Source organism: Macaca mulatta, chromosome 1 (genome assembly GCF_049350105.2).
Source record: "Macaca mulatta isolate MMU2019108-1 chromosome 1, T2T-MMU8v2.0, whole genome shotgun sequence".
Classification (NCBI taxonomy): domain Eukaryota; kingdom Metazoa; phylum Chordata; class Mammalia; order Primates; family Cercopithecidae; genus Macaca; species Macaca mulatta.
The window spans coordinates 130,643,110-130,668,611 of record NC_133406.1 but is presented as its reverse complement, the minus strand read 5'-3'; the positions used below and the strand labels follow the sequence as shown (position 1 = coordinate 130,668,611).

Genomic DNA, 25,502 nt, shown 5'->3' with positions numbered 1-25,502 from the left:
CCAAACTGGAACGAAGATTTATCTGACTCCAGTCTAGCGCTCTTTCTAAAATCCTGTTCCAATGGGTCCAGGTCTGCTCTGGTTCTTATTGAACCCCTTGGAAGGGGCCGTGCCAGTCTGGGCTGGGGCCCTGCAGGAAGAATGTGGGTGCTGAGCAGGGACAGGCTTTACCTAATCCCAGACAATCTGCTTGATGCCAAATTAATCTTGCCAACACAACAGCACAGGGCTTCATAAAAATCACTTTGCTGTCTACAGGTTTTCAATTTGGTATTTCCATTTGAATTTCTTGTACTCAGGTATACCTAGTTTTGAGGTCTGTTTTAGGCTTTCTGGAAGGCAGTGACTACTTCTATGAAGATAGCTTTTAGGGCTGTAGTCTACAGTCTTGTGTCAGGCCACTGAAGAGGGCATGGAGCCAAGGGAGAAGGAGGAGGAAATACTTGGACTTCAAACAGATCTGGGTTCAAATATCAGCTCTGGCACTTATTAGCCGTGTGATCTGGGGAAAGTCACTTCTCCTCTGGCACCTGGTTCCTCACTTATAAAATAGGGCAAGTCATGGCTGCCTCATAGATTGGTGTGAGAATTGAACAAACTGTATGTAAAGGGCCTGGCACTTATAAGAGCTCAAAAAGTGGTGGCTGGTGACAGCGGCACTTGCTGCATCGGCTCTTGGTTGGTCAGTGGCCTCTTTGTTGTTGACCTGGGGCAGCCAACTTATCCCAGTGAGGTCCTTGGGTAACTCATTGTTCTTATGGCTCTTTGGGTTGGGCCTGGTAAACAATTCCAGAATTCCCTTTTTCCTTCTTAGAGGCAGAAGGAGTCCCTAGATAGGCAAGTCTGAGGGAAGAAGGCTCTGGAGTAGGGTATCATGCCTGAATTCCCTGTTTAGGCTCATGGCTCTGCCACGTGGAGCTATGTGGCCTTCAGCAATCTCTTTATCTCTCTGGGTCTCAGAAACATGGATACCTTGGCCTGTAGGACGTCTTACAGCTTTACAATGTTAGGACTCTATCCTTGGGTATCAGTCATGTACCCGGGGAAATGATCATTTTCTTCATAGCTAGAGGGAAGCCATGCCCCTTCATTGCGTCTCTAAAGGCCCATCATGCCACAGATGGGCGATGCTCAGTGGCTGATGCTCCCGAGCTCTCTCCAGTCCTACAAATCCAGATCAGTGTGAGCACTCCTGAGTCCCTGGCTCCCACTCTGTCTCCTTCAGGAAGCAGTGTTGTGTGGTTCCCATGGTGGCTCGGGGGGAGGTTAGATCCTCCCGCCCCCTCCCTGCCAATCTCCGTCAGCCCTCACAGCCCCACTCCCAATAAACATACAGTCTAAGCAAATAATAACAATTTGCTTTTTGGTGGCAAGGACAGGTTTAAGACAAAGCCTTCAGCTGCCCTTCAAACCTGAGTGCTGCTCCTAAACCTGTCCCCCATATGCATTAGGCAGCTTCCAAAGGAACCAAACTTTGGACCATCCCTTGGAGCCTCAGTCCCCTCCCTGGCCTAAGCCTTGGGGCCCTGGGTCTGCGCTGACCTGATGCATCAGTACCTTGGTTCTGATGTCACACAGAACCATGCATCTCTCCTATCTTCTTTTTGAACCACTAAGAAATCAAGGCCAAAATGTAACTTGCCCAAGGTCACACAGCTAGTAAGTGCCATAGCCAGGCCTTAAACCTGGATTTTCTGACTCCATGTACTTTTTTTTTTACTTCATCAGGCTGGTCAGGAAGGTCTCCTCTACCTATCATTACCTGGTCCCACGAAACTTTTGAGATGCAATCCAGCAGCCTGGAGAAGTGAGAGGAGTTGAGCTCACTGCCCGGCACCTTGCCTGGGACATTGGTGCCCATCTTTTTGCTCCAGAAGTGACTCTGAGGGGCTGGGTGAGAAGCAGGAGGCCATTAGGACCCAGAGGCTCTCGGAGCACTCTGCTTTGCCGGCTGCCTCTCACCGCTCACTGCAGTGCTTCAGGCTTCAGCAGCTTTGGAGAAGCATCAGCTGAGAGGAGCTATCACATGGGAGCCGGGACTGCTCAGCAAAGGTAGGAGTTGCCGACTAGGCCAGGAATGGGGGCCAGACCCAGGGCCTGGTGGTGAGTGCCAAGGTATCCCCATAGAAGGGTGGCTTTCCAAGGACCAGCCCTGCCTACCTTCTGGTGAGCAGTTTGATCAGGAGATGGGCTCTCAGGTATCCCAAAGGCGGTATTGGGGTGTGGGCATCTCTGAAGCCCAGAGCTGGGGGGTTGATCATCTCCTGCCGGCAGGAGTACCCACATCCTGCAGACAAACAGCATTCCCGGTCTGTCTTGCTCCATGTCATGGAGATGGGTCTCCCACATTCTAGGAATGGGCCCTTCAGCATCCAGGCTGATGGGCAACTGTGTCCTGGGCGTGGGCAACTCTGCTGAGGAGAGGTTTTGTAGCTCCCCGGAAATCTTCCCTAGCTTAGGAGGGGCATGCTCTTGTCGGAAGGAAGGCTAGGCTCAGGTCTTTGGGATGGAAGCTCTGGATCTGGAAAACAGGTGCATGTGAATCCCAATACCTCTGTGGCCTTGGGCTGGGCACTTATGCACATCTTGCATCCTGTAACTTGACCATGCCCCTGCTAGAGGCCCAGATCTCAGGCCCTAGTGGCACAGCCTTCTAGATACTGAAGGTCCTGGAGGTAAGAGGGGTGTTGTTGGAAGGAAGTAGTGGGGGAAGGAAAGCATCTGTTGGGGGAGTAGGCATAATGATATGACCTGGGAGAAGAGTAAGGAACCCTGGTTTCACCTATGAAACTGCTACACCACAGCCCTCCCCTCCATAGCCCCCGTCCATTAGTGAGGGAGTGCCAAGTAGCCAGATACACTGATCTGTCTGTTAAGAGAAAAACTGGAGTCCTGGCATTTAGGAGTCATTGTGGAGACACTGGCAAGCTTGAGGGGGCTATGAAAAAGAGCAATGTCCAATGCCTTCGTGCTCAGGGCTCCATCATGGCTGCATGGCATCCCTCCAGCTCCACGTGGAAACCACATCTGCTTCCCTCCGTCTGGGACTCTTGATGTCCATCCAGACATGGTGGGTCTCTCCTCCTTCAGCCACCAGGGAGGGACTCTGAACCACGTCGTCTGGGCTTCCCTCATAGGCAGAAGGGATAGGTAAATTGCAGCATGGAGAGTAAGGAGGAAGGATGCTTCTCCTAGCATTTCTTTCAGGCATTTTTCCTGGTAGACTCTTATGAGAAGCTGATATCTCACTTTTTGCCCACTCTTCATCTTCTCTGCAGACCCTAAATCTCTGTGGGCATGTTAACTGTGAAATGAGCTTTCTGTATCCCTAGAGAGAGGCACGTCTCTAGGCAGTTGCCCAAAGTTAGGGCTTCCTCAAGTCCAGGAACCCCGGCTACCCTTTCCACAAGAGAGTCCCTTGGCTGGCACACAGCTGGCTGACTGAGTGTTCTTGGAGTTTGTCCTAGGGGGCAGGGATTCAACTATCAATTTGAGTTTGATTCAATTCACAAAATTGTATCCAGCATCTATTGCAGGCATAGCATGTTAGAAGTTGGATCGGTGTAAGGTTTGTGGAAACACCAAAAACCAAAGGTGACTGTAAGGCTGTAACTGTGGAGGAGGGTGAGGCCCATCTTGCCATGTGGTCCTCTTTATTGCAGCCATAGAAATGATGGGTTTTTAAACTGAGCAACCTCAGTGCCTCCTCCCTACTTTTTGTTCCGTGACTGCAGTAATAGTCTAGAACTAAGGGGGTTCTTGGTCAGGGATCCTCCAAGGGTCAGCTCTAGAGACCAGAGATTTGGGAATCTGCGGAGCCAGAAGTTGGCAGCAGCTCCTTTCCCACAAGAGGGACACAGTGGCCTTGAAGAGTTCATGAGTGGGTGGAGGAGGGCAGCTTGAAAGCGACTTCTGGCTTTGGGAGCAGTGGAGGCTGGATGAACTGGCTTCCCAGTTTCCTTCCAGCCGGGACATTTTATTTTCACTGCTCCTTCTCAACATTCCCAAAGTGGCAGCTCTTTGTGCTGGGAGTAGTGATGTCAAAAGAGCCTAAAGCACAGCTCCCCTTCTCAGGTGATAGCCCCAGAGCAGCAAGAGACATTTTTAGAGACAGCTGAAATTCAACAACTATTTACTGGATGCCTATTATAGTCCAGCCGGCATGGAGGGCACCTTCACATATGGCATGGCACAGTGAGCAAGAGTACTGGCCCTGGGGCCAGACTGCCCAGGTAGGTGCCCAGCCCTTGCTGCTTACTAGCTGTGTGACCTTGGGTAAGTTACTTAACCTCTCTAGACCTCAGTTTCACCCCTTGCAAAATGGAGATAAAAATAATATCTACCTCATAGGGTTGTGTGAGGAATAAAATGAGTTAATATAGGTAGAGTGCTGAGAACAGGGCCTGGCATGTGGAAAATGCCGTATTAATGCTACTGCTTGTCATTAATATTATTATTAAAAAATCACGCAGGATCCAGAAACACAGTTGTGAAGCAAGTCTTCTTCCTTTCATTTTACAGATGGATTTATGAGGAAACTGAACTTCAGAAGATTCACAGAGTTAGTAATGCCCAGAACTGGGACTAGAAACTAAATTTTGTGCTCCTTCTACTCCCCAGCAGCTCCTGCCATTCTGAGGAGACAAGAAATCAGGAAATTTACATAAGGAACCCTAAAACTGAGGCACCATCCCAGAAATCAGCAGGACCCTGGGAAGGAGAGACAGAGGATTTAGAATCCCCGGCTAACAGTTCTGGAAAGGGTAGAAGGGTATGGAGAATGAGAATGGCAGAAAGGAAATGGAAAAGGAAGAGGTGAAGGCCATTCCGAAGGCGAAGTGTTGAGTGGGTCAGGCTCCTGTACCTCTCACGTCTCCTGCTTCTTAGCAGTCACCAAGGCAGATCCTGGAGCTACCTCTGGCCGGAAAGGGGATATGAGCTTCTAATCCTTCAGCTGCCTGGCCTGGCGCTCTGTACGCAGACAAACCTGCCCAAGAGGCTCCAGTGGGAGGCGCCCCCTACAAAACCGGGAAGCCTGGGCCTGGGCTCGCCATCCCAGGGTCACTGGACTAGGATGGGGGATGGGCCTGTGACAGGAGGTACCCTGGGTGTCCTCTTTCGGCCCCATGGAGTCCTCACCCATCCCCCAGTCATCAGGGAACTCTTCAACTTTGGGGAGGGTCCCTCAAACCCCAGGTCCCTCTACTGCCAGTGGGGTCCCGGAGGTGGGGCTGCGGGATGTCGCTTCGGAATCTGTGGCCCTCTTCTTCATGCTCCTGCTGGACTTGACTGCTGTGGCTGGCAATGCCGCTGTGATGGCCGTGATTGCCAAGACGCCTGCCCTCCGAAAATTTGTCTTTGTCTTCCACCTCTGCCTGGTGGACCTGCTGGCTGCCCTGACCCTCATGCCCCTGGCCATGCTCTCCAGCTCCGCCCTCTTTGACCACGCCCTCTTTGGGGAGGTGGCCTGCCGCCTCTACTTGTTCCTGAGCGTGTGCTTTGTCAGCCTGGCCATCCTCTCAGTGTCGGCCATCAATGTGGAGCGCTACTATTACGTGGTCCACCCCATGCGCTACGAGGTGCGCATGACGCTGGGGCTGGTAGCCTCTGTGCTGGTGGGTGTGTGGGTGAAGGCCTTGGCTATGGCTTCTGTGCCAGTGTTGGGAAGGGTCACCTGGGAGGAAGGAGCTCCCAGTGTCCCCCCAGGCTGTTCACTCCAATGGAGCCACAGTGCCTACTGCCAGCTTTTTGTGGTGGTCTTTGCTGTCCTTTACTTCCTGCTGCCCCTGCTCCTTATCCTTGTGGTCTACTGCAGCATGTTCCGAGTGGCCCGCGTGGCTGCCATGCAGCACGGGCCGCTGCCCACGTGGATGGAGACACCCCGGCAACGCTCTGAATCTCTCAGCAGCCGCTCCACGATGGTCACCAGCTCGGGGGCCCCCCAGACCACCCCACACCGGACGTTTGGGGGAGGGAAAGCAGCAGTGGTTCTCCTGGCTGTGGGGGGACAGTTCCTGCTCTGTTGGTTGCCCTACTTCTCTTTCCACCTCTACGTTGCCCTGAGTGCTCAGCCCATTTCAACTGGGCAGGTGGAGAGTGTGGTGACCTGGATCGGCTACTTTTGCTTCACTTCCAACCCTTTCTTCTATGGATGTCTCAACCGGCAGATCCGGGGGGAGCTCAGCAAGCAGTTTGTCTGCTTCTTCAAGCCAGCTCCAGAGGAGGAGCTGAGGCTACCTAGCCGGGAGGGCTCCATTGAGGAGAATTTCCTGCAGTTCCTTCAGGGGACTGGCTGTGCCTCTGAGTCCTGGGTTTCCCGACCCTTACCCAGCCCCAAGCAGGAGCCTCCTGCTGTTGACTTTCGAATCCCAGGCCAGATAGCTGAGGAGACCTCTGAGTTCCTGGAGCAGCAACTCACCAGCGACATCATCATGTCAGACAGCTACCTCCGTCCTGCCCCCTCACCCCGGCTGGAGTCATGATGGGCCGCTGGACACTCGGAGGGATATGGGGCTAGGGGCCAGTTATGATCACAAGGACCACCTTGTGGGATCACCTTTTCCCAGCTGGCTAGGGCTGAGGCTGGGGTCTCTGCACACAGCTTTTGCTTAGTGTTTCCTGGGTCAGGAACAGAGTCAACAGGACGAACGTGTGCAAAAGCCTTGGACTTGGCTGTAATCTTTGACTGCTGGGGGAGGGAACCTGGGTATGGTGAGACGGTGACGAGAGAAAAGGGTCACAAAGGTGAGGTGAAGCCTCTCAACCAGTGAAATGTCCATGCTTCCAGAAGCAGGGAATTCTCTAAGGGTAGGAGTTGGAGGATACAGGGCAGCAGGCCAGGTTTGGAGTTATTCTAGGGGCCATTTAGGATATTTTATTTTTCAGTGTAATTGTCCAGGGCAGTAATTGCACCCAAGCAAGGTAAGAAAATGACCCATGTTTTCTCATTTCCTTGCTAGGTTTAAAAAGAACTAAATTATAGCCAAGCGTTTCCACTTGAGTTAATAGATCGTTTTTCTGGTTTTATACCTGAGATTTCTTTAAAACGAGAGGACCAGTAGGGTGTATTCCTTTACTGAGTTTGGCCAGAAACAAGGCAAAATAGAAATTAGGGTACATGGAGTAGAAGATAGGAAAGCTGACTGCAGCTCTCTTTCTCCCATTCTTCAGGATAAGCCTTTCTGTTCTATTTTTCTGTCTCTCTCCTGCACACAGGACATCAAGGGTAGAGCCTGATCTCAGCAGAGACAAAAAGAAGGCAGGATGGCTTTCCTCTCTTTTAGGAGGAAGAACTAGAATGCCTGGGGGTCAGATGGGCGAGGGTGGAGGTTAGCATTTGAATTGGTAAAGTAGCTGGATACAGAGAGGCCAAGTAATCAGCCTGACCAATAATACTGCGAATCTTTTCTTTCCAGGACTGGCTTCCCTGATCTCTCTCCTCATGGCAGCGACCCACCTCCAGTCCCGTGGACAATCGGGTACAAGAGACTTAAGGTTGGGCATGGGAAGGGTGGGGTTTCCATGATCCATTAAATGCCTTCCTACTCCCATTCATCGCTCTCAAAATTAGCTTCAGTGACAAAGACTTAAATCTCTCTCCTATCTGCAGCACTGGGTTGGAGAGAGGGCACAGGAGTTGGTCTTGGCTGTTCATTGATTGAGACTGTAGGAACTGTGTTGGTTGGTATTGGTGGTGGTATTTTCAGCAAAGAGGGAATAATTGCAAACTGGACAGGACACCCATCTGGGACCACCTGTCCATCCTACTTCCCTCAATTGAAGCAGGTAACACTAAAAGGTCAAGGCAGGGCCAGAGGGTGGTGTGGTCTGCATTTGAACAAATTCCTGGCTCACTGAGCATCAAAGGGGGAAATGGGCTGGTGGGAGTGGGATAGTCTCCCCTTTAAACAGTTAATAAATAATTTTTATAAAAGGTTATACTGATATCAACATTGACTCCTTTAGTTCAATTCAGTGCATAATAGTTGAACACCCACTAGTCCCTGGGACCCACACAGGGTGTGTGGTCACTGCTTTTAAGGAGTTCATAGTCTAATTTGATGAGATACCTTGTATTTTCACAAAGCACTTTGATCTGATAAAGCACTACAGAATGTGCTTGAGAAATATACTGGAGAATATGTCCATGGTTCTAACTTCTGAGAGTTCAGCCCATGGCAGCAAGATGCATACCTGGAAGCTTCCTGCAGATTGTAGAAAGCATAGGGGTTGTAAATGAAACTCTCTAATGAAGAAAAAAAAAATTAAATGAAACTGGGCAAACAGCTTTCCCCCTTTGTTGTAGGAAAATTTCTAGGTTTGTCTTCCTACCACTAGATTATTATACCAGTCTAGTGCCTATTACATTGAGGAAGTCACCTAAAAACATAGTATATATAGGGAGGAGAGTCGTTTGTGATTGAAAAACATGTTCACCTCTCCTCCCTATTAAAATAAATGCATACTGAGGAATCAATCATTCCTAGACAGGGAAAAAAACTTCTTTCCAACACCACTAATCAGCTATTAGATACAAAGCATTGCCAGCAGGTGGCAGTGTGAGTCCAATGGAAGGAGGAAACGCGAGTGTATGTGGTGGGAGGGGGAAGGGGAGGGCATTAAACATTGCCTGGCAGCCATTTTGTTAATTTATTTTGCCTTTTCCTTTGACTTTGCCCTCCAACCCTTCCTTCACATACATCAAAGAAGAAAGTTTTAAGACTAAGGGTATCTTTAATTCAGGCTGAAATTTCCTGACACTGTGATCTCACTGGTGTTTATTACAGAGTTTGACATACATGGGTTCATTTGCCATTTATTTTTCCCTGTAGGAGTGGATCATGAAGGAAATAAAAATTTCTCTTTTATTATGCTGAGAACTTTCCCAACAATTTCTGCTATGACCACCTTCCAGGAGTTTTCTAGTCACCAGGATGCCTTGGTAAAGTTCAATACGTAATCTTTGGCTCTGAAAGCTGTTCCTGGACAAAATCTGAGCTAACTCACTGAAGAATCAACAGATTGAGGCAACCATCCGGTCAGTTACTTTTTCCTGCATCCTGCTGGTGTTGGGGTAACTCCCAATCCTAGATGAAAACCTTAGACTTTCTGTTGTCAGGTGTCCCCAGGCAATATCGTAGAGGGGCATGATAGAAAAAGGTAACTCTGGGGTCAGAGAGATCTACTTACTCACTGTGTGAAGTTGGGAAAGCTGCTTAATTTCTCTGAGCCTACTTCCTCACCTGTAAAAATGGGGATCTTTATTACCTACCTCACAGGGTTGTTGTGAGGATTAAGAGATGGGATGTGGAAGCACCTAGCCATATCTGGCAAATAGGTACTCAATAAATATTGGTTTTACTTCCCTTTCCTCTTGCCCTTTTTCCCCAAAAGTATTGATAATGGAAAAGCGGTCCCTTTCATTCTAACAGTCATTTGGGAATGACTGGGGGACTATTCAAACCTTGAAGAATTGGCATTGCTAAGAGTTATGGTGGACGAGGCTTTTTAAAGTGGCTCTAATCCTCTAATTAAATCCTTCTAATTAATGAATCATCACTATATAGCCCTCTCTGTTGGGACCTTACATTCTCAAGTTCAGATTCTATTAGAGAAAGAAAGTAATTTACAATCACAGGGAAAGGTTTTAGGGACTGAGTTCCCTTCCCTAGAATGTATAGTAATTATGGGCTTATTTGCCTGAAAAGTTCATTTACGACTACCTTCACGCAGTATCCAGGGTTATTAGTGAAAGATGCTATCGGCCTGGGGCTTTCACAGTGGACTTAAGTTTCAGGTGAGAATAGGGCTGAGAGGCAAATTTTACTAGAATTTCTCCTTTTGTATGTAATCGCAACAGGAAATTTTAATAGGAGATTCACAGGATGCATTGGTTTGTTTCAGGGTGTGGAACTGAAGTTGACTTATCTTGGTTTTAGTTCTAAGACCCTAAGGTAGGAAGATATGAATTATACTGGAGAGAAGGGCAGCATGGAAATTTTATGGAGGAACTACAGGCTTAACTTTAAGGTCATCGAGTATCTGCTAGTGATTTCATGTGGCCTTTTGCCAACATAGGAGTTAAGCAAATCTCAAGCCCACAAAAAAACGTGAAAGGTATAAGGACCAGGGGACATTTTGAGAGGAGTCAGTGGGCCAGAGAGGGCAAAAAGATATTGCTAAGGTCCTGAACACAGTCGGTGTTACGGTCTCAGATGTGAGACGTGAACGGCGCCCAGGCCGGGCAGCTTGTTCCCATTCCATTGATCCGATACAACCCCAACAGAGGCAGTGTCCCAAACTTGGGTAGGGGCCCCGAGTCTCCAGAGCAAGAGATCAAAGGAGTTTTCTAACAGCAGAGAAATTATCAGCAGAAATTCCCGCGCGGGATGTAGGCTTTAATTTAGACATCTCCGCCCCAAAACTGGCATTTTGAACGCGGGAGGGCATTATTTGTTGGAGGCCCCGGTTTTTCTCCATTTATCCAAATCAGGTAGCCGAAAGGTAAATGAGGCTTCAAGTTGGACGGCGGGCAGTGAACTTAACAGAACCTCGAAACTATAGATCCGCCGCCCAACCTAGCCGCCAGGTCCCCGTGACTTCCGCTTTCGGTCTCAACTCCTCTCCCCGAGGAGAGTGGTTTAAACAGTGAAGGCTGCGGGGCGTCGCCGGAAGTGTCGTAAACGCCGGATATCCGGTTCTTCAGGGCGCTAAGGGAGCTGACGGAGAGGGCCGCCGCCCAGCAGTAGACGCTACCTTAACCTGCCGAGCCGCAGTTCCCGCGGTGTGTGAGTGAGCCCGGGCAGGTGTCCCCTCTTCCGCCGCCGCCATGGGCTGCACGTTGAGCGCCGAAGACAAGGCGGCAGTGGAGCGAAGCAAGATGATCGACCGCAACTTACGGGAGGACGGGGAAAAAGCGGCCAAAGAAGTGAAGCTGCTGCTACTCGGTGAGGGGCTGGAGGCGGGGACTGAGTGGTGGTCGGGAGAGCCTAGGCGCTTGGAAGGCCTGAACGGGGTCTAGTCGGGCCGACGAAAAGGACTCTAAAGGGATCTGGAGGGCGTGCCGGGTGTGGGGCGGGGTGTTGGGGTTCATAGCTGAGGCCCCAGAGGGCGTGATGAGGGGGGTGGGGTTTTGGGGTTGCGGGAATTAGGCTATAGAGGGTGTGACTCCGGACTGGAATTGCGTTTAGCAGAGAGACTTGGGAGTATGGGCAGGTAGGATATTGAGGGAGTAGGAATATGGGAAAAGCTCATAAAGGAAGAGTTGATACTCGGGAAGGTTTTACATTGGGTTGGAGCGTGTTGGTAATGGTTTGTGAGATTGGAGCGTCGTGGTTCTTTGGCAGGATAAAGCTAGGAGGCTTGAATGGATGGTATAGAGACTGGAACAGAATGGTCACATAAGGACGTTGACATTTGTTAATGAGAGAGCCTTTTGAACTGTTGGAGGAACCCTGGATTATCCAGGAACATGAAGGTAGGTAGACGAGATAAATGACAAATTATCAAGTATAAAGGAAAAGAGTTTGGGTGCAGAGGCCATCTCTACCTTTCCACCGCTTTCTATCATTTTTATTTTCAAGGTTTTATAACGCCTTCTGTTTTTATAAAAGGATCGGAAATGGTGTGAGCTAAAGAAATTTAAAGAATGATTTGTTTGAGGTTTGTAGCAGAAGATATAGTGAACAAGAGATTACACATTGGAGAGTGCTGAACAGTTGCTATAGATGATGTGCAGTTGGAATAGTTACCTTAGGATAAGTTACAGAGTTGGACATATTTACTGTAAAGACTGTGGTAGACTTCTGGTGGCTGTTGTATCCATTTTGGCCTCTTCAAAGCAAAACCATTGGTTTCAGGAATTACTGTTTATATTATCTGATAGTCGTTTTAAGTGGCTTTTTTTGTGCAGTCGGATGTGTTTTACTCAACATGAGTTTTAAAATTTTTGAGAGGCTCAGTAAATCATACAAAGAATCCTGGCATTAGCTTACTAATAAATCAAGCCACATTTCATTATTAGTATTTTCTAGGGTAGTATTTCCATTAGAGATGAATAAGTAGGAGTAGGGGTTTCTGTAAGCAATAGAAATTTACTTTTTAAAACAATTGATTTTTGAGGAAAAGGAGTCACTTTAGGGGAAGTGCTAAATTTTCGTGGTATAAAGCTCCAGAGAACAGAATGTACCATTGTAACCCAAGACTAATTTTGTACTCTAGGACATGCTAAGTGCCCCGGTAGTCTCTTCTTAACGTATTTGGTTGGTTGTAGATTGCAGAAGCTCTGGTAATAGCTTTTTTGGATATACTATAAAGGGAAAGTTATGTATTGGAGCTTAAGCTTCCGGTTTGTATACTTGAACTTTCAGAAGATGCGAGTTCAAATTGTTTTAGACTGCCACTGTCTGTATAACAAGTAGATAAGCATGGTCCCTGGTACATAGTAGGTGCTCCTTAAATATTTACTGTTAACCAGCCTGAGCCAGCAAATGTTGAACATTGGTCCTTGGGGCCTTTGAGAAATTTGATATAAACTATAATATTTAGGGCATTCACTTTTTTTTTTTTTTTTTTTGAGACAGCTCTGCCTCCCGGGTTCACGCCGTTCTCCTGCCTCAGCTTCCTGAGTAGCTGGGACTACAGGCACTTGCCACCACGCCCGGCTAATTTTTTGTGTTTTTAGTAGAGACGGGGTTTCACCGTGTTAGCCAGGATGGCCTCGATCTCCTGACCTCGTGATCCGCCTGCCTCAGCCTCCCAAAGTGCTAGGATTACAGGCGTGAGCCACCGCGCCTGGCCAACATTTTCTTTATTGATTTATTGGTTATGAAATTAAAGATGTATTCTCATCTTCTATGAGTGATTTGATTTACACTGACCAACAGAGATACCCTCAGGACATCAGCTTATTGTAAGGTAGTTGGAAACTTTTGAGACTTTCTTCCAAAAGGCAGGATTAGGCAGGCACAATTTGGACAGGCGGAACTTGTCCATATGTCTAGAAGAATTTTTATTCAGGATTTTACAAATAGTGCATTTAATTAAAAGCAGAATTAGACACTTGATGACTTAGGGAACTGAGTAAGCAGTGAGTAAAAATCAAAGTACTAAACATATTTGCTTTCAATTTTTATCTTCATTCTTTTTTAAGTAAGATTTTTTTTTAATATTCTTGAGCAAGTTAAATCCAGAAATTCAAATAGTTTGCAGAAACATATGTTCTTGCTTGAACCATATCATAACACACATAGAAAATTAAAATTATCTTCTATGCTATTTCTGTAAGCAAAATGTACCCAAAACAGTATACAGTTTTCTTTTTCCTGAATAATATCTCCTTTGCTGTAGATGCAAGTCGTTTTTACTTTATCACTATGGAACTTAGTTTAAGTTGAGATCTATCTACTTACCCTTGTGTCTCCTGGCACATGATATATTTTCTTATGGGGGTATAGTTTAACATGGTGATTAATAGCATGGGTCCTGAAGTCAGACTGCTTCAAATCCTAATTCCCATTTGCTAGTTATAGCCTTGGGAAAGTTAATTTCTCTTGGCCTCAGTTTTCTTATCTTTAAAATGGAGAAAATAGAGCTACTTCTAGGATTGCTGTGAGGATTAAATATGATAATGATGTAAAGCAGAACACAGCTTGGCACATAGTACTAGCTTCATGAAGATTAGCTATTCTTATTAAGTCAAAACGAATGTTACAGATTGTAGGTATTATGGAAATTGTACCAAATTAAGAAGCTAGTGTGGGCCAGATTATTAACAGACACTTCAGTATTGTAATTCTTCCTTTGATAACCTTTGGTTTGAATTTCCTTTAGATGTTCTTGAGAAGGGCTGGGCATGGTAACTCATTCCTGTAATCCCATCACTTTGGGAGGCTGAGGCTGGTAGAATCACCTGAGGTTAGGAGTTCGAGACCAACCTGGCCAACATGGCGAAACACCATCTCTACTAAAAGTACAAAAATTAGCCGGGCATGGTGGTGTGCATCTGTAGTCCCAGCTACTTGGGAGGCTGAGGCAGGAGAATCGCTTGAACCTGGGAGGCAGAAGTTGCAGTGAGCAGAGATGGCACCACTGTACTCTAGCCTGACAAAGTGAGACTGTTTGTCTTTAAAAAAAAAAAAAAAGTGTTCTTGGAAAGATCTTGGTAGGTATATCAAATTAGTGTTTAATTATGACATTCTGTTGAAAAAATACTATGCAAAGCTTCCCAACCAATGTTCCAGTGCTTAGGATGGCATATAGGTGTGCTGTTTACAAATTTTTTATAGCATTGAAATTTTAAATCATTTTTAGAAGTTCAAACTTTTATAGCAGTTGAAATTACATTTGAACGTCTTTGGTTTGATTTCCTCTTTAAAATTCCTGAATTTGGTAATTTGGTTATTTACTATTTAAAAAGGTAGAGATGGGGGTCTCATTATGTTGCCCAGGCTGATCTCAAATGCTTGGCCTCATATGATTCTCCCATCTCAGCCTCCCAAAGTGTTGGGATTACCAGTGTGAGCCACTGGGCCTACCCTACCATGAATTTGGTAATTTGAAAACATTGTATTTGGTATAAATACTAAATTTATACCAATTTTACATTTAATATCATCTGTAATGCTTTGTATTTTTTATGCCATAATTTCATAATAAAAAGAAATTTTGTGTGTGTGGGTTTTGTTTTGTTTTGACCCAGGACAAGCAAGAAAATTTTTTTTCACTAAGCTCTTTCAGTGCACCCCAGTGAGCCTTACAAATATTTTAATATGTGCCATCATGTGACAAAGGTTGGGAAGCACTGGTATAATGGATAAGAGCAGTGCTTTTGGATTCACACAAAACTGAATTTAAGTTCCACCTCCATTTATTAGCTCTGAGACCCAGAGCAAGTAACTTAACTATAAGAATCATAATTTTTACATATGTAAAGCAGAGATGATGTTTCATAATATGAAATGAGATAATGCATGTAAAATGCTTCACATTAGTGCCTAGCAAATAAAAAATAGTAAGTGGTCACTTCTGTCAATGATGATTGTGAGACTTACCATTTTAGCTACTTTTTTCAGAGGTTTTTCAGACAGCTATTTTGTTATTTTCCGTATTAATATACTGTTTTCAAAGATCTTCAAATAATTTTAATATCCTTTTGTGGTGAAAGGAATTAAATGTTAGTCCTTTTCTTTTTTTACTCGTCACTATACTAATGAAGATATTTAGTTTTGTAAGTTGTTGAATGATCTGTTCTCTGAATTTCCATTTCTTGATAGTTTCCTTTAGCAGGTTCTGAGAAAACTTAAAAAAATACTTTGTTATTTGGGATTTGCTGGTGGTAGTATGGCAAAAAGCCAGTTGCATGCAGAGAACTGGAATCATCTTATTTACTTGAACTGTTTATTATACAGTTAGTTATTTATATTTAAATCGCTGCATATTATTGGCTGAATATGCTTATTATTGAGAATAAGACTGCCCTTTGGTAAACATGCCATTACATTATATCCTCCTATAGGATTATACCCTTTATTATGTTTCCATTTACTTGGGATAAGGTTCATAGCCAGTTACATTTCATGTGAGGATGCATCTTGTGTCTCGGGAAAGAAAAGCTTTGTGTTTTATAAGCACTTGTCATTCTTTGTGTCTTTTATTTAAATGCATTAGTCACTTTTTTTTTTCTTTTTTTCTTTTTTTTTTTTTTTTTTTTGTTGAGACGGAGTCTCGCTCTGTCGCCTGGGCTGGAGTGCAGTGGTCGGATCTCAGCTCACTGCAAGCTCCGCCTCCCGGGTTTACGCCATTCTCCTGCCTCAGCCTCCCGTGTAGCTGGGACTACAGGCGCCTGTCACCTCGCCCGGCTAATTTTTTGTATTTTTAGTAGAGACGGGGTTTCACCGTGTTAGCCAGGATGGTCTCGATCTCCTGACCTCGTGATCCGCCCGTCTCGGCCTCCCAAAGTGCTAGGATTACAGGCTTGAGCCACCGCGCCCGGCCTTTTTTTTTCTTTTTTTAACATTTCAATAAGTTTTTGGGGAACAGGTTGTCTTTGGTTACATGAATAAGTTTGGCAGTGATTTCTGAGATTTTGGTGCACCCATCACCTGAGCAGTGTACACTGTACCCAATGTATAGTCCTTTATCCCTCACTCCCCTCCCACCCTTTTCTCCGAGTCCCCAAAGTCCATTGTATCATTCTTATACCTTTGTGTCCTCATAGCTCAGCGCCCACTTATGAGTGAGAACATATATTTGGTTTTCCATTCCTGAGTTACTTCACTTAGAGTAATGGTCTCCAGTTCCATCCAGGTTGCTGCAGATGCTGTTATTTCATTCCTTTTTATGGCTGAGTAGTGTTCCATGGGTGTAGAGGGGTGTGTGTGTGTGTGTGTGTGTGTGTGTGTGTGTGTGTGTATATCACATTTTCTTTATCTACTCGTTGATTGATGAGCATTTGGGCTGGTTCCATATTTTGCCATTGTGAATTGTGCTGCTATAAACATGCATGTGCAGGTACCTTTTTTGTATTATGGCTTCTTTCCTCAGGGTAGATACCCAGGTGTGAGATTCGTGCATCAAATGGTAGATATACTTTTAGTTCTTTAAGGAACCTCCACACTGTTTTCCATAGTGGTTGTATTAGTTTACATTCCTACCAACAGTGTGAAAGTGTTCCCTTTTCATCACATCCACGCCAACATCTATTTTTATTTATTTATTTATTTATTATGGCCATTATTGCAGGAGTAAGTTGGTATCACATTGTGGTTTTGATTTGTATTTCCCTGATAATTAGTGATGTTGAGCATGTTTTCATAAGTTTGTTGGCGATTTGTATATCTTCTTTTTTTTTTTTTTTTTTTTTGAGACGGAGTCTCGCTCTGTCGCCCAGGCTGGAGTACAGTGGCCGGATCTCAGCTCACTGCAAGCTCCGCCTCCCGGGTTTACGCCATTCTCCTGCCTCAGCCTCCTGAGTAGCTGGGACTACAGGCGCCCGCCACCTCGCCCGGCTAGTTTTTTTGTATTTTTAGTAGAGACGGGGTTTCACCATGTTAGCCAGGATGGTCTCGATCTCCTGACCTTGTGATCCGCCCGTCTCGGCCTCCCAAAGTGCTGGGATTACAGGCTTGAGCCACCGCACCCGGCCTTGTATATCTTCTTGTGAGAATTGTCTATTCATGTCCTTAGCCCACTTTTTGATGGGATTATTTTTTTCGTGCTGATTTGAGTTCCTTGTAGATTCTGGATATTAGTCCTTTGTCAGATGTATAGATAGTGAAGATTTTGTCCCACTCTGTGGGTTGTCTGTACTCTGCTGATTTCTTTTGTTGTTCAGAAGCTTTTTAGTTTAGTTAAACCCCTTTTTTTATTTTTGTTTTTGTCTTTGCGTTTGCTTTTGGGTTCTTGGTCATGAAGTCTTTGCCTAAGCCAATGACTAGAAGGGTTTTTCCAATGTTATCGTCTAGAATTTTTATGGTTTTGGGTCTTAGATTTAAGTCATTAGCCCTATACACCAACAGTAACCAAACTGAGAATGAAATCACGAACTCAATCCCTTTTACAATAGCTACAAACAAAAAACAAACAAAAATACCATAGGAATATACTTGACCAAGAAGGTGAAACACCTCTACAAGGAAAACTACAAAACACGGCTCACAGAAATCATAGATGACACAAATAAATGGGAACACATCCCATGCTCATGGATGGGTAGATTCAATATTGTGAAAATGACCATAGTACCAAAAGCAATCTACAAATTCAGTGCAATTCCCGCTAAAGTACCACCATAATTCTTCACAGAATTAGAAAAAACAATCCTAAAATTCATGTGGAACCAAACAAGAGCCTGCATAGCCAAAGCAAGACTAAGCAAAAGAACAAGCCTAGAGGCATTACATTACCCGATTTCAAACTATACTATAAGGCCATAATCACCAAAACAGCATGGTACTGGTGTAAAAACTGGCATATAGACGAATGGTACAGAATAGAGAACCCAGAAATAAAGCCAAGTAACTTCCAGTCAACTGATCTTCGACAAATAAACAAAAATGTGAAGTGGGGAAAGGACACCCTATTCCACAAATGGTGCTGGGATAATTGACAAGCCACATGTAGAAACACTAATCACTTTTGCAGTCTGAAAATACGGCCCTTTTCAGGAATTAAAATAATGTAATCTTCCCTGACTACGCTATTCCTGTAGTACACTGATGGCCATAGAGTAGGGTGCTTAATACTAGATTTGACAGGGCATGTACAGTTCTAATAAGTGCTGCTACTATGTTTCTTTAAAAAATAATTTTTAGCATATTAAACTTATATGCACTATTACAAAAAAGTCTTAGTTTTTAGGCAGTTGTCTCTGTTAAAAGTAGTTCCTGGCCTAGAGATCTTTTAGAGATGGTTAGTAAAACCTGAAGCACTATGCCACCCCGTGGTGCTGAGCTTCTTCACCCTCTAGCTTCTTGGGAAGGAAAAGAGAGTTGTTAGGCCTCTGCAGATATTTCCTTTTTTCCTATCCTGTCTCTCTTCCTTCCCTGGTTTCTTCTACAGCATACTTTCTCTTGGGGAAAGGAGTGTGTGTGTGTGTGTGTGTGTGTGTGTGTGTGTGTGTGTGTGTTTCATCAGGTCCTTCCACTAACTTCCATTCTTTTTTTTTTTTTTTAGACAGAGTCTTGCTGTGTCACCCAAGCTGGAGTGCAGTGGTGCAATCTCAATGCAACCTCCGCAATCTCACTGCAACCTCTGCCTCCCGGGCTCAAACGATCCTCCCATCTCAGCCTCCTGAGTAGCTTGGACTACAGGCTAATGCCACCACCCCTGGCTAATTTTTTGTAGAGATAGGGTTTTGCCATCTTGCCCAGGCTGGCCTTGAACTTCTGGGTTCAAGTGATTCACCCACCTCAGCGTCCCAAAGTGTTGAGATTATAGGCTGAGCCACTGTGCTCAGCCTCTAACTTCCATTCTTAAAAGTCTCTCATCTGTAACCAGGAAAAAACAATATAGAGAGACAGATGGCAGGAAAATCAGTAGCTGTGCAAAAATGGAATGTTCAAAACGTGGAAGAAAAAACTGAGACATTGTGAAGAGTCTTTTGGTTCCTTTATTAGAGGACAATTTTTTACTTGGAATTTTTGAAAAATCTGTTCTCTCTACTTGAGATGGCTTCTCTTTCTGCTCTTCCCCCAGCGTATTAATGAACTACATCCTGCTAGTTACCTCAAGTCAGTTTATCCAGTACAGAACTTGCCTTCACTCTTCACCCCCAAATCCACCTGTTGGGAACTTTTCTGTTTTAGTACCACCATTCTCAACATCGTCTAGGCTGAAAACAGCACTTGTTTTTAACTCCTCTCTTACTGTCATCTCTTACAATCAGTCAGTTGTGAGGTCCTATGACTCAGTCATTACTAGATGCCAGATTTTTGGACTTTAAGGTTTTTGGTAGACTGACCTAGGATTTTAATATTTTATTTTTCTTAGTAAATACATTTTAAAAATCTCAGACTACTGTCTGTTATGATTACTATTTAGTTCTCTTTCCTCCGTGAAACTTTTGAGACAGTCTCACTCTGTTGCCCAGACTGGAATGTAGTGGCACAATCTTGCATCACTGCAACCTCTGTCTCCCAGGTTCGAGCAATTCTCGTGCCTGACCCTTCTGAGTAGCTGAGATTACAGGTGTGCGCCACTGTGCCTAGCTGTTTTTTGTAGTTTTAGTAGAGATGGGGTTTCATCATGTTGGCCAGGCTGGTGTCAAACTTCTGGCCTAAAGTCATCTACCCGCCTTGACCTCCCAAAGTGCTGGGATTACAAATGTGAGTCACCATGCCTCACCACTGGTAAAACTTTTGATGTTCTGAATTGGATATGACATGACTCTCTCTTTTTGAAACCTCATAGTACTTTCTATGCCACTTTTAGTCTGCCTTATATATGGTTATTTATGTACTTACCTGGTCCTAACAATATGGTCTTTTAGGGCAGGAGGACTAAATATTTCTCATCTTTGTATCTGTTGCAGGACCTAATATAATGCTAAAGTGTTTTTGCCCATAAGGAATAGGAACACCACTCATACAAGTCACAAGTAAAAGAGGTATATTGAAAGGACACAGTAGGCAACTTCATAGGTGTTAGACATTCAAGAATAGGTAAGAAATGAAATACAGGTAGGTTGTATGTACGTGGATTGTGATACCCAACTCCCACCCTCTCCCCTATTTCTCCTAGAGCAGAATGACCTCCCCCGAGTCTTCAACTTTGGCTTACTCTGACATCTTCTGTGGCTCACACACTGCCCGACCTGGTAGTTCAAGTGCTTCATGTTATCTGATGCAGGCTCCCAGGATCCCATTCCCAGTTCCTGGGAAAGAGTATCAGATTGGCCCAACCTTGTCATGTGCCAACCACAATCCAGTCATGTATGGTTGGGGTATAGCAGGGTTGATGGGGTATCATGAGTTTTATAAGGTAACCCTTTCAAGGACTGGAGTAGGTCAAATTCTCTATTAAAGGCATGGCCAGAGAATTAATGTTTAATAAAGAGATGACAATGCCTAACACCTAGTAGGCACTCATTAAATATAAGTTGAACATAATGGAATGACATGGGAATATTGAGGAACTAAACATATCACTGTGTTACTTTCTCGTTAGTTCATGAGAATGTGCCTGCTCATTCTCAATATTACCATCTTGTAAGGTTGAGAGAGAGAACTTAAATTCAGATTTAAAATTAGGCCAGGCACACTGGCTCACGCTTGTAATCCCAGCACTTTGGGAGGCTGAGATGGGCAGATCACCTGAGGTCAGGAGTTCCAGACTAGCCTGGCCAACGTGGTGAAGCCCTGTCTCTACTAAAAATACAAAAATTAGCCAGGTGTGGTGGCGCACACCTGTAATCCCAGCTACTTGGGAGGCTGAGGCATGAGAATCACTTGAACCTGGGAGGCGGACGTTGCAGGCAGCCAACGTGGCACAGCTGCACTCTAGGGTGACAGAGTGAGACTCTGACTCAAAAAACAAAAGCAAAATTTGAAGTTAAATTGAAGTAGGGTACAGGATTTTAAAGTCCCATTATCAACACATTCAACTCAGAATAGTTAATGTAACCTGAATTTAATTACATTTGATTTTAATTTAGGAATTAATTTTTTAAAATGCATATACCCAGCTCAGGGTCTGTGCTTCATCATCACCCCGGCTTTTTTTTTTTTTTTTTTTGGGTGCTAATTTTTCCTCTTACTACTTTTATGAGTATCAGAAAATTGTCCAAAGCTAAGGGAAGAAATAAAACACTATTTTTGCTCCTTATTAATAATTTTGCTTCTAAGTTTTTGTTAGAGAGTAGATAAAAACGTTTGGCAAAGTAGATTGCTCATAGAGTTAAGCTATCCATGCTTTGTTTTTACCTTTAGTTTAGTTCTATGGCGGGAGCATAGGGCTTGTTGAAGGGAATGGGGAAGAAGGGATGCAGGTCTTCATTAATAAGAAATGTCAGCCAGGTGCAGCATCTCACGCCTGTAATCCCAGCACTTTGGGAGGCCGAGGCAGGCAGATCACTAGGTCAGGAGTTGGAGACCAGCCTGGCCAGCATGGTGAAACTCTGTCTTTACTAAAAATACAAAAAATTAGCTGGGCATGGTGGTGTGCGCCTGTAATCCCAGCTATTTAGGAGGCTGAGGCAGGAGAATTGCTTGAACCCAGGAGGCAGAGGTTGCAGTGAGCTGAGATTGTGCCACTGCACTCCATCCAGCCTGGGTGACAGAGCGAGACTGTCTCAAAAAAAAAAAAGGAAAAATGTCTAGAGCAGTGTGCACTGAATTTGTTCACGTTACTGAAGTTCATTTTTAAACTTTGTTTTCTAGTCAATAAAATATAGTAGACTAGCAATAATAAAACATATCTCTTTGAACTGGTAACTCACATCAGAAATAGGAGATACCATGCAATTAATATAGGGCAAAGAAACTGAAAATTGAGAGCTTAGTCCTTATCACTGAGCTTCATTTTCCTTTCTTTTTACCACTGAGGGATTTAAATTGAACCTCAGGGGTCCTTTGTCTGTGAGCTTAGTATTATTAACCAGATGGAATATTTTAGCAAATTATAAAGATAATTATTTTTGTGTTATGTCTCTTATTCTTGAGTTTGATTGAAATTAGTTTAACATCATAAAGCTGGTTACAAAGATAGTTAAAAACTGAAGTTAAAAACCTGAAAAACATAAATTCATGAAGTACCCCTAATGTCAATGTTCAAAAGAAAATACAAAGAAATCACTCTAGTATTTGACTTCCCCTCCAATTTTAATTGTCTTTTGGTATAATTCTTTTTCGGTGTTTAGCAAGTTAAAGTTATCTTTAAGCCTTTATCTGTCCAGGTGATCCTGTTACCGGCTTAGTAATCAGCTGTATCATTTCTGTAATTCAAGCTGCTTGAACTGAATAACATTGTGTTAGGATCACTGTTTAATTGTTCTAGTTTTGATAGATACAGTGCTTTATATAAGTGAAATACCATATTTTTCGTGACTTTCTGTTAAGTTGTAACAGAAATTCATATATCTGATGTGAACTAAGCAAAGAAGAAAGATACCTAAAAGACCAAATTTGTTTGACTTGTACCTAAATAATGGTCTAGTGATCTTAGAAACAAGTTTCAGGAAGAGCTAGTCTTCAGATCTGAACTTCCTTTGATTTCCAAGTTAGACTTAGATACCTAAAAGTTTAAGAAAGATTGTTAAGGATTAGCTGAGATGTTATTGTGTTTGTTGATCCATTACTAATTGCTGTTAGTGCCTCTTTTTGTCACCAAGTCACGTTTTCAGATGAATAAATGTTTTTAATATTAATACAAAACATCTGTGTTTTGAATGATGTTAGTATTTTACATCTCAAAGAATTCTTACTGCTCTTGGAAGTAGATAGTATTCTAAGTCGTAATAATAATAATTATTATTTTGCTGCTCAGTATAATATTCTGAATTTTTTCTAGCTGTAGCAGCTATTGAGTCAGGCATGTCTTGCTGTGATCAAAACATACACTCTGTTTGTATATTTAAATTGTACTGGCTGGGCAAAGTCCTGTAATCCCAGGACTTTGGGAAGCTGAGGCCGGAGGACTAGCCTGGGCAAGATGACAAGACCTTGTCTCTACAAAAAATTTGACAGAGTGAGACCCTGTCTCTTAAAAAAAAAAAAAAAGTCATTTGAGGAACAGCAAAAGTCCTCTCTAGTCAATGCTCTTGTGATCCTCCTGCCTCAGCTTCCCGAGTAGCTGGGACTACAGGCAGGTACCACTATGCTAGGCTAATTTAAATTTTTGGTAGACATGGGGTCTGTCTACAGTGCCCAGGGTAGTCTTTAACTCCTGGGCTCAAGTGATCCTCTCAACTCAGCCTCCCAAAGTGGTGGGATTACAGGTGTGAGCCACCTTATCTGACCTGATTCACTGCTCTTAAAGAGCTGATGTGAAAGTGAGTTTTGACGGGTTGTTTTAAAGTGACATATCTTTAACAGAACATTTTCCCTGTATTTCTTCAAATTAGAACTTGGGAATCATTAACTTCAAAACAGGGTTTTGTTTGATATAATGATAAGACTACTACCATGACTTACGTAGGTAATGTAGTCCTGAGGTATATGTTAGGATAGTGCAGTCTTAATTTTGGTTCATTCCAGGGTATTGAGAATAATTTGCTTCTTTTCTCCTTCTGCTTCTAAGAAGAAAAGTATTTCTTATTCTATTTTTGTTATTATGTTTGTAATTAAAATCCACATTCATGTCCCCAGCAAAAGTTGAAGTAGTTCTTTCAACTTTTTCTAGACTACTCAATTTTTTTTAAAATAAACTTTTAATTTTGGGAAAATTTTAGATTTACAGAAAATCGTTGCAGATAGTGCAGAGTCCCTATATACTTTACACCTGTTTTTCCTTAATGTTGATACCTTATGTAGCTATGGTACATTTGTAAACACTCAGAGATTAATGTTGGTGCCTTAATGTTAACTAAACTTCACATTTTATTTAGATTTCAGCAGTTTTCCCACTAATTTTCTGCTCCAGGATCCAATCCAGGATACGCTATTGCATTTAGTCAAGGCTACTTTTTATTGAGCTTTTTGGTTTTCAGTGTTGCACTGTTCAGTGGAAGGCTCATGTATTAACTTATTTTCCAGCCTGGAGATATAAATGAGAAATACACAGAATTCTTAAGCAGTTCAAGTAGGGGAGATACAAAAGTAAACAATGGTAATAAAATGTGATTACAGAAGGAATAGTCAATTTTGTAAGGAGGAGGAGGAAGAGAGAGAGACATTTACATCAGGGAGGCCCTCCCAGAGGAGGTGACATTTGAAATGGGCTTTGAAAATTAAATAGCAACTTTTCTTTTTTTTCTTTTTTTAGTTCTTCCTTTTAGAATATTTTACCAAGCAAAAAGCTGGGATGAAAGTTAAATAGGAACTCTTAAGGCAGAGGCTGGAGAGAAGCATATCCAGACAAAGGGAATAGTAAGCACAAAGACTCAGAACATGAGTGAGCAAATAGATTTGATTGAAATCAAGGGTTGGTACCGGGCGCGGTGGCTCACGCCTGTAATCCCAGCACTTTGGGAGGCCAAGGCGGGTGGACCACGAGGTCAGGAGATCGAGACTATCCTTGCTAACACGGTGAAACCCCCATCTCTACTAAAAATGCAAAAAATTAGCCGGGCGTGGCGGCGGGCGCTTGTAGTCCCAGCTACTTTGGAGGCTGAGGCAGGAGAATGGCGTGAACCTGGGAGGCGGAGCTTGCAGTGAGCCGAGATCGCACCACTGCGCTCCAGCCTGGGCGACTGAGTGAGACTCCATCTCAAAAAAAAAAAAAAAAAAAGAAATAAATGAAGGGTTGGTACAGGAAGAGTGTAGAAGGTGAGCCTGAAATGAAGGGTTGGTACAGGAAGAGTGTAGAAGGTGAGCCTGAAAAGGTATGCAGAGGATTTGGAGAGTGTTTATGTTAATTTTTTTGGTAGCTGTATTTTAAGCTGTATTATGTATGTGTGTGTGTATATACATACACAAAATATATATGTATGCACGCATATGGAGTAGGTTCTGCATCTGGATTTAACCAATGACAGATCAAAAATACTGGGAAAAATAAAATAATATGACAAAAATTAAAGTATAACAACTATTTACATAGCATTTACATTTTATTAGGTATTATAAATAATCTAGAGAGGATTTAAACTGTATAGCAGATTGTGTGTAGGTTATATGCAAATACTACACCATTTTATGTAAGGGACTTGAGCATTGGTAGATTTTGGTATCCTAGGGGAGTCCTGGAGCCAATCCCCTGTGGATACCAAGGTATGTGTGTGTGTATAAAATTTAGGGGAACTCATCCAGAGACTGCATTGTTCTCCTCCTTATTACCTGCTTTTTTTTTTTTTTTGTCATTCCACCACTAATTCATGCTGTAACAAAAGGTTAAGTGGAAGTAAATAC

At 43.7% G+C, this 25,502-nt stretch overlaps 2 protein-coding genes across 3 annotated transcripts in view; both read left to right on the top strand.

Annotated features, from left to right (window-relative positions):
* Window positions 1-1,970: 1,970 nt before the first annotated feature.
* Window positions 1,971-9,365, top strand: GPR61 (G protein-coupled receptor 61). Of its 2 annotated transcripts, none has more exons than XM_028830637.2 (3): window positions 1,971-2,052; window positions 4,621-6,744; window positions 7,416-9,365. In XM_028830637.2, the coding sequence occupies exon 2, from the start codon at window positions 5,127-5,129 to the stop codon at window positions 6,480-6,482; it is 1,356 nt and encodes a 451-aa protein (XP_028686470.1). In that variant the 5' UTR covers window positions 1,971-2,052; window positions 4,621-5,126; the 3' UTR covers window positions 6,483-6,744; window positions 7,416-9,365. The 2 variants fall into 2 exon arrangements, with proteins under 2 accessions (XP_028686470.1, XP_028686465.1); XM_028830632.2 differs by having other exon boundaries at window positions 4,522-6,744.
* A 1,310-nt stretch (window positions 9,366-10,675) lies between these two features.
* GNAI3 (G protein subunit alpha i3) overlaps window positions 10,676-25,502 on the top strand; it is a 47,992-nt gene continuing 33,165 nt past the window's right edge. The window contains 1 exon segment of the mRNA NM_001265973.1: window positions 10,676-10,946. Within this exon segment, the coding sequence (NP_001252902.1) occupies window positions 10,829-10,946 (118 nt within the window). The 5' untranslated portion in view covers window positions 10,676-10,828.

Coding starts and splice junctions, on each gene's coding strand:
- GPR61 (XM_028830637.2), top strand. CDS start 5,127: ATGGAGTCCTCACCCATCCCCCAGTCATCAGGGAACTCTTCAACTTTG.